At 52.1% G+C, this 8,113-nt stretch overlaps 1 protein-coding gene across 1 annotated transcript; it reads right to left on the bottom strand.

The window, feature by feature from the left end:
* Positions 1 to 1,106: 1,106 nt before the first annotated feature.
* Positions 1,107 to 3,400, bottom strand: Nkx2-8 (NK2 homeobox 8). Its single transcript, XM_048362598.1, has 3 exons — positions 3,334 to 3,400; positions 2,784 to 2,950; positions 1,107 to 1,935 (listed from the first exon to the last, which is right to left on the bottom strand). The coding sequence occupies exons 2-3, from the start codon at positions 2,938 to 2,940 to the stop codon at positions 1,403 to 1,405; spliced, it is 690 nt and encodes a 229-aa protein (XP_048218555.1). The 5' UTR covers positions 2,941 to 2,950; positions 3,334 to 3,400; the 3' UTR covers positions 1,107 to 1,402.
* Positions 3,401 to 8,113: the final 4,713 nt, after the last annotated feature.

The raw sequence follows: 8,113 nt of genomic DNA on the forward strand, positions 1-8,113 counted from the left end.
CTGGGAAGTTTCTGGTGGCTCCTCACATATATCTTACAATGTTCAGGCTCCCTCCTGGCAGTCGTTTATTAGAAAAAGGGGTTTTATGATACAAATTTGATAATCTCCCATGCACATTGGCACTGTTCTAATGGAAGTTGTAAGCCCATAAAATTCAAGCTCTTTGTCTTCCTGAAGGCCACAAGGTTTAAAAAGATACTATTGTCCCCTCTAACACCCACTACATTGTCACCAGGGGCTGATTAAACAGTCCTGAATCAAAACAGTGCGGATTTTGTCTAGGTCCTTTTCAGACTGGACAATACCCCTTTCTGTTCCCAAGACAAAAGGAGGTTTAAGGATCGAGATTCTTCTGAGATAACCGCATCCATATGGAAGGCTAGGTGGCCCGGCAGCTGAGACCCAAACACTCCAGTCCCTTTCCCCTCCCCTCTCCCCACCCACAAGCCCCAGGTGATGATACCGTCCATCCCTTCCCCTTCCTCGGTTGGAATTACCCAGCCCTCCCACGCCAACCCTTCTCGGACTTCTTTTGGGTCTTTGTTCTGTCTGGTCCTTGCAACTGGGGGTGAAACCCGGCTCTCCTCAAGTGGGCATCTTTCTGCAGTGGGAGTGTGTGTGTGCGCGCGCGTGTGTGTGTGTGTGTGTGTGTGTGTATGTAGGGGTGGGGTGCTGGGACAAGGTCATCACTTCTGCAAGAGTGACTGAACACATAGCAGTCCCTTGGGCTCCAGATAACCAGGCAAAAGGCAGTTGCAAACCCGAGGGGAACACTAATCCGTCAGCCTAGCTGCCCTGGGAGCCTGTCAATGGAGGCATACTAGCTCCCCCATTCCAACATGCCCCCCCCCCGCCCCCGCAGATGGCTTCCCTCAGCAGGTGCCCGAGGCTCCCCAGGGCCTTGGATCAGTGCTCGGCGCCACCCCACCCCACCCCAGCCAGGTGCGGCCTCTGTGAAGAAGAGGCGGAGGAGGACCGCAGCACGTTTCCGAGTTCTGTGCTCCCCAGGACGCTGGCCCCACGCATGTAATTCTCGCACCACAAAAAGGAAAAAAAATATTATATTTCTTTAAAAAAATAAGTTGTTCCCCATACAAATTGCCGTTTTAAAAATATACAAATAAGGCCCAAGCAATAAAATCCAAGCTCTGGGATTCTGCGTGGAGGGGAGGGAGGGAGATGGGGCGTGTTGGTGAAAGTTCCTCGCGTTTGCTCGCGCGCTTCCGCGACGGCTGGTTAAGGCGGACCAGGGCACCCGGAGGTGGGGGCGGTGAGTTGGGGGGACCTACGGGGACGTGGCCCCGGAGCAATCCAAGCCTTTGGATCTAGCCCCACTGGGCTATCCGCACAGGGGGCCAAAAGTCCGTGGAGTTTGGGGGATCCCAAACACCCCGCCGCGGCCTCACCAGTTCCAGGAGAGCAGAGTGGGGGGCGCTAAGTGCTGATAGGCCGGGAAGAGGCCGAGCGCCGAGCCGGGCCCGAAGGGTGTGTAGCCGGGCAGGGGCCCGGCGGCGGTGCGGGGAGCGCGGCCCTTGTCCCGGCCGTCCGCCCCGCCGCCGCCCGGCTGCGCGTCGTGCACCAGCACCGGCACCACCACGCGGCGCAGCAGGCCGGGCGCGGCGCGCAGCTCCACCGACCGGGCCAGGTCGGGCGACTCGGGCCGGCGCGCGCGTTTCAGCTTATAGCGGTGGTTCTGGAACCAGATCTTGACCTGCGTGGGTGTGAGGCGCAGCAGCCGCGCCAGCTGCTCCCGCTCGGGCGCCGACAGGTAGCGCTGCTGCCGGAAGCGCCGCTCCAGCTCCAGCGTCTGCGCCTTGGAGAAGAGCACGCGCCGCTTCTTCCGCTTCGCGCCGTCCCAGCCCGGAGACGCGGGCCGATCCGACGCCCGCGGCGACGACTCGGGCGGCCTGGGCTCCTGGCTGCTCTCGTCCGAGGCTAGGGGTGGGGGGTGGGGGGGAAACAAACCCAAACCAACAATCGGGTGAGCTGCCGGCCCCCTCCCGGGCTCGGGGTGGGGAAGCCCGCGAGCGCCGCGCCGCCGGCGGGACCGCAGCCCCCGTTTGCACCCGGCTTTCAGAGCCGGGCTGTTTCCTCTGGTGGGTTCACCTCGGGGCATCCACCTCTTGGAACGCAGTGACCTCGTTCACACTACAACACTCATCCTCGAGTCCTCGAGTCAGACATCTCGCCCCCCAAGAAACCCTCCCGGAGCCTCTTCAAACAGCCGCGCCAGGAGCTGTGCGGCTGCGCCAGGTGACCCCAAGCTAGGGGACCGCAATGGGCCACCCCCGTGCAGGTTGACTGCGCTACCGTGGGCTGAGGTTTCGAAGCCCTCCATGGGGGCCTGGGAGGGAGGCGTGGTAAATCGTTATGACTTCTAGCCAGGCGCCTAGGGCTGGAGCCTGGAACCCTAGCTAATCACTCGGCTGAGATCTGAGGATCAGGTCTCCAAACCAGCCCGGGCTGGAGAGCCCATGAGGCTCTTATCTCCAATTAATGACCAAACAATCTAGAGCTCTAGCCTTGGGAGAAAAAGCCTCAGGGATGGCGCCCGAGCCCCCGAGTTCAAGACCCAGGACCGACAGAGAAATGAATATTTAATATTTGACTCGGGAAACCTCCAGACACCTGAAATCCACATCCAAGCGCAACGATCTACTCTGGAATATGTGGACCCCGATAGCTATTTGGGTTTGAGGAGGGTAGAGCCTCCTGCCCCGCTGGGCCGGGCGCGGGTTCTTTCCACGCACCCCCCCCCCCCCCCCAGTGCTCCGCTCACTCACAGGGGTAGTGGCTGCGCTCGGACTCCAGCCAGGCGGCGCAGGGCTCGGCCTGGGGGACGCGGGGCTCGGGGTCCTGCCGCGCCCGAGGCTGCGCATCCTGCTCGGGTAAATTCAGGAGGCTGCGCACGGTGAAGCTGAGGCGTCCAGAGGTGGCCATGGCCGAGGAGCTGGGGGAGGCGGGAGGGAGGCAGGGCGGAGAGAATTGGGGGGCAGCCGGGGACGCCGCTCCTCCGGGTGGACGCGGGAGGCGCTCGCCCTGCGCTGGCCGCAGGGGTATTAGCGCTCTTACAGCGGGATCCCTGTTTATATAAACAGCCCTTCCCACCCTGCCCGCTTTCAAAGCCGAGGCCGGGGTTCCAGGGTGTTAAGTACCTGAATGAGTGCTGGACCAAAGCCTGAACAAGCCCGGAAAGTGGCACCTCCGCGCCGGCCCCGCCCTGCCCCCCACCCCGCGGAGCCTCCCCACCTCCCGGAGGCTGCAGGAAGCAGCCTTCGGCCTTAGCGATTGTCTGATTAGCCCAAAGTGGGGACAGATAATGGGGATTGTGACCAGTGAATGACATCTTGGGTGGCGTGCGGTGGCCGCCACCCTCCCGGCCCGGATCCCACTTCCTCCGCCGCCTGGGCGCAGACGCGCGCCGCGCCGGCAGGGTCGGGACGCGGGAACAGGTTTCTGAGCGCCTGGAATTTATTCCCTGTTTGCTTTATTCCTCGAGTTGATTTGCTGGAGCGTTAGTTTCTGGCAATGAGCTAGCAAGTGATTTCTAAAGCTGCGTTCACTCCTGGCACATCCCCTGTTCTCTTCTTGCTAGGGCCCCCTCTAGGGAGGCAGGGCGAGACGTTCCGGGAGGGAGCCCCGGGGTCTGCTCTTGCTAGCCTCGGAGACCAGAGTTTTGAAGGGCACTAGGAATGTCCCCACATTCCTCCCAACCCCGTAGAACCTCGGGGTACCAGGAAAGGATTAGGAGTGTGCATAGAGTCCCAGATCCATGCCTGTCCATCTCCCCAACTGGCACAACAGAGAGAGAATATGGCCAAGCCACTCTGTTTACGTTTCCAGCGTAGCACCGCTGCTACCTGTCTGGGGTCTTAGGGTCAACTCCGGACATCCATTCTGGGCCCATGGGTCGTAGCGTTTCCTGGGGCGGCCTACAAGGGCTTTGAAGTTCCTTGCCATCGCCAGACACTGGCGTCACTGGTGCACCTCGGCCCAAGAAACCTCCACTTCAGCCCCGTGCCAGGGCTGCGGTGCCCCCCCGGGGAGGGCGGCCTGCGCTCCGGGCAGACCTGGGCCGCCCGAATACCAGAGTGGGCTGATGAGCATGGGGCCCACCCAGCCGACGGAAACCTAAGTCTCACTGTCAGTGTTTCTGCAGAATCGGATCCCCACAGCCCCAGTGAGAAAACGATCTATGGTGGGAGGCGCAGGTGTGGAGCCGTTGTTCGCCCACTGCCTGGCTTTCTGCAGCTAGTGGCTTAGAAACCAGAGGCTTTCCAAATCTCAGCAGCGAGGGGAACTGCCTCAGGCCTCTGCGCCCAAAATCCAGGCCTCCCCTTAGCTGAATTCGAACCTGACTCCAGGCCTCTGCCCAGACCCGCAGCCCTTCCCGACCCCCCCCCCCCCACCCGCCCAAGCGTGCCCACGGGGCCTGGGCTTCTCGGCGCGCTGGGTGGTCGGGCCGAGGCTCCCCCCAATACAGGACAACTGCTAGGCCGAGGACAAAAGGGAAATGGAGCTCGACGCCCCGGACCTGTTGGAAGTGTTTGTTCCAGTCAAGATTTTGCATTTGTTCAGTGGGGAATAATGCGTGATTGACGCTTGCACACAATGCTCTTTAGCTCGCCGGAATAAATCGCAGCTTGTCCGGTGTTGTCATGGTTTTCAATGGGGTTCAATAGGATTGGGAACACGATCGACTCTGCTGGCCGTCTTTCTGCGGCCCCGGGCAATAGATTTATTAGTTATGTCTTTTTAAATAAGATTAAATTGAAATGACTGGGCCGTCCTCTCTGCAGACATGGCTGGGGCGGGAACTGAGGGGGGTGGGAAACGGGTTCTAGTATATAGCCTTAGGACAGAGTCACAAAGAATGGCTGAACTTCCAAGCTGTGTCAGGTACAAGTGGCTCAGGCCTGGAAACCCTTGGCATGGTAGCTCTGCCCATAGATATCTCTAGTCACTCCATTCCCCTGAACCTCTCACGGTGCTATGGGTAAGGGAATAGATCTAGTCATTTTAAGCAATCCAACAGTTTGAAGACAGCATTTCTCTGGAAGTCTCCTACACCTCTGATTTTTCTTCATTGTGGCATTTGCCAAGGGACTTTTGAACTCGCTCCTCCCTGCATTTCTGTTTTACAGGACTGAATTCCCCCTTCTCTAGAATGTTCTAGGAGAGGGTATGCCACCTTTTGAGCTTAGGAAGAACTCTCCAGTGGAGTAGAGTAGGGCAGATAACAATTTTGGAAAGAAAATCAAGTCAGAAGCAGAAGAGTCTTCCCTGGAGTGACTGACCTCTCTTAGCCTTTTAATCTATTTAACATCGTAAGACCACACTGATGTGTAGAAATAAGTAAATGGAACTCTTCAGTTCTTAAGAGCTCTCCAGCATCAAATATTTGCTTTTACTCTTAGTGTTTGGCTCCCAAAGTAGAGATGTGCCCCCCCCCCCATCTAGCAATTGTGCTCTGGGGAGGAGTTAAACATCGGCACATATTACTTTCTGCTTCAATTTTCTTGGCCTGAGAGCCATGTTCTTGGGTCCTGGTGTGCCTGTGGATAACTGGAAACAAATATAATAACAAAAAATAACAATAGTAACAGTAGTATAACCTCTTGGTTGTACAATACACCTCTCCTGCTTTTATCCTGGCTCACCCTTCTCAGGTACCACAGTCATAGCCAAACTTCTTCCTATTTCCACTTGGGGACTTACTCTAAATTCTCTCCGAGCTGGACCTGAGAGCGCCAGGAGGTTGTTCCAGACAGACTGTGCCTGCTGCAGAAACGAGGGTGGAGAGGACCCAGAATCGTTAGGGAAAGGGGCTGTCTTTATTGTCTCTTCACATCCACACACTCAAAAACTTAACAGTAGAGTGTGTGTGTGTGTGTGTGTGCGTGTGTGCATGTATATGTGTATAGGCCTGTATTGGGGCTTAAACCAGGGCCTGGGTGCTATTCCTTAGCTTTTTTCACTCAAGGCTGGCACTCTGTCACTTGAGTCACAGCTCCACTTCTTTTTACTGGTTAATTGGAGGTAAGAGTCTTATGGACTTTCCTGCTTGGGTTGGCTACGAACCCTGATCCTCAGATCTCAGAATCCTAAGTAGCTAGGATTATAGGGTGAGCCTGCACTGACCTAGAATTTATTTTGATATTGGGTCTGTAGAAAAAAGATGAAGATACTTGTGTGTTGTTGTTGTTGTTATTTATTTGTTTTGCCAGTCCCAGGGCTTGAACTCAGGGTCTGGGTGCTGTCTCTGAGCTTTTCTGGCTACCACTCGAGCCACAGCACCGTGTATTCGAGATAAGAGTCTCACAGATTTTCCTGTCCAGGCTGGCTTCAAACCACGATCCTCAGATCTCAGCCTAAATAGAGAGGATTATAGGCATGAGCCACCTGCACTTGGCTACTTGTTAGTTTTTGTGGGTTTTTAAAAATTATAGAAACTATATATGTATGAATTCTCTCATACTCACAAGAGATGCTTAGAGTCACAAGTTAATATCTCACTGGACATTTTTTCCAGATTTTCAAATGTTGCTTGGTGTTGCAGACACTTAACCTTACTTTACAATTCAACGTCGTTTGTGAATATCATTACTTAATCAGCTCAGTGTTAAGGTATAACACATCTCAATTCAATAAGAGTTTTGAATCTTAAGAAATCTAGGGTATGGCACATATATGTAAGCTGTCTTCATTAATCTGTCTTTCCCAGGTCTTATCCAGAGCTGATTATCACAGCAGCATGCTTAAGAATTTAAGACTAGTAAATTCTAACACAAAGCTAAAGTAAAAGACGGTCTATATATTGCATTCTGTTCTTAAATCCTTCCATTTTGGTTAAGTGTTACACAAAATCCTGCAAATCTATACAGTATTGAAGAGAGGCAACATTGCAAATTCCCCTTGATAGGTGGAGGGCCCTCAACAGCCAGGACATTTTTCTTTGCCTCATAGCAACTGCTCTCTCTTCTTTATCAGTATTCTGGTTAAAATAGGGGAAAGAAAATAAAAATGGGCTTTTGACACTTCCAAGAAGTAGATGGTCTTGATTGGTCATAGGATGAGAAGAAAAGACAGCATTTAGAGCCAGACCTCTTTGCTTTTCCTTCTGAAAACTAGTTGCCATTAAAAAGTAAACACTCCTCTTTTAATGGCTAATAATCAATTGCTTAGCGGTGGTCCAGGGCTGACTGCAATTCTTTCTTAGTTGTATTCATGATATATACACAGAGGACAAGAAACAGCAATTACTTTCTGGCTGGGAATTTAGTTTATCCTTGAAATGGGCTTTAGATTTTACTGTCTAATGCCAAATGACAGATTTCAACCAATTCTCTCTTAAGTCTCTCAAGTTATTGATTTTCCATTGACTTTGTTGTTGATCCTGATCTCTAGGAGAAAAGTGTTCTTCCCTCATACACTGATCTCATGGTTTAAGTATGCACTTACATGCAAAAATATATAGGGGGTGAAATGTTTCCGTAATATGTTTAAGTATTTAAATCTCTGTTTTCTCTTTCCTTAAAAAACAGCAAATACATTTTAAGTTTTAATTAGATAATCAGTTTATTAAATATTTCTGTTCTTTCATATGCCTCCCAGTGGCCTAGAATGTAAATTATCAGAAAAGAGATGATTACAAAATTTGGGAGATTATGGTGTCATTTCTCATCTATTCAGAGCTGAAAAGTTCTTATTGTTCTCTTATCTTTGTTTTTTAAAGGTATAAATTGCTACTTTTTTTCCTTAACTGTTGTAAGTAATAGCTTCTAAAATACAAAATTCTTATTGACTTTAAATAATAAAGGCCCCAGGCCCAGACTTGGTGTTAGAGAGAGACTCTGACAGGAAGGCTGACCCCAGAACACACTTAATGTATTTTTTGAAGACTTGCTTACAGTGTGTGCTTATATTGACCACCAGCATTTTGGTTCAATTCACTACATATTTTTTAAAGAAATCATGCATGAATTATAATGGGGCTTTTTGAAAATACTTTGCTTGAGGTTGACTTTGGAAATTATTACGCATTATTAATGAGATATCATTTCTTATTTGACAACACTTTAATTATTAAACTAATTGTTTTGGAGAGTGTTAG

This window comes from Perognathus longimembris, chromosome 14, assembly GCF_023159225.1.
Source record: "Perognathus longimembris pacificus isolate PPM17 chromosome 14, ASM2315922v1, whole genome shotgun sequence".
NCBI classification, from domain to species: Eukaryota; Metazoa; Chordata; class Mammalia; order Rodentia; family Heteromyidae; genus Perognathus; species Perognathus longimembris.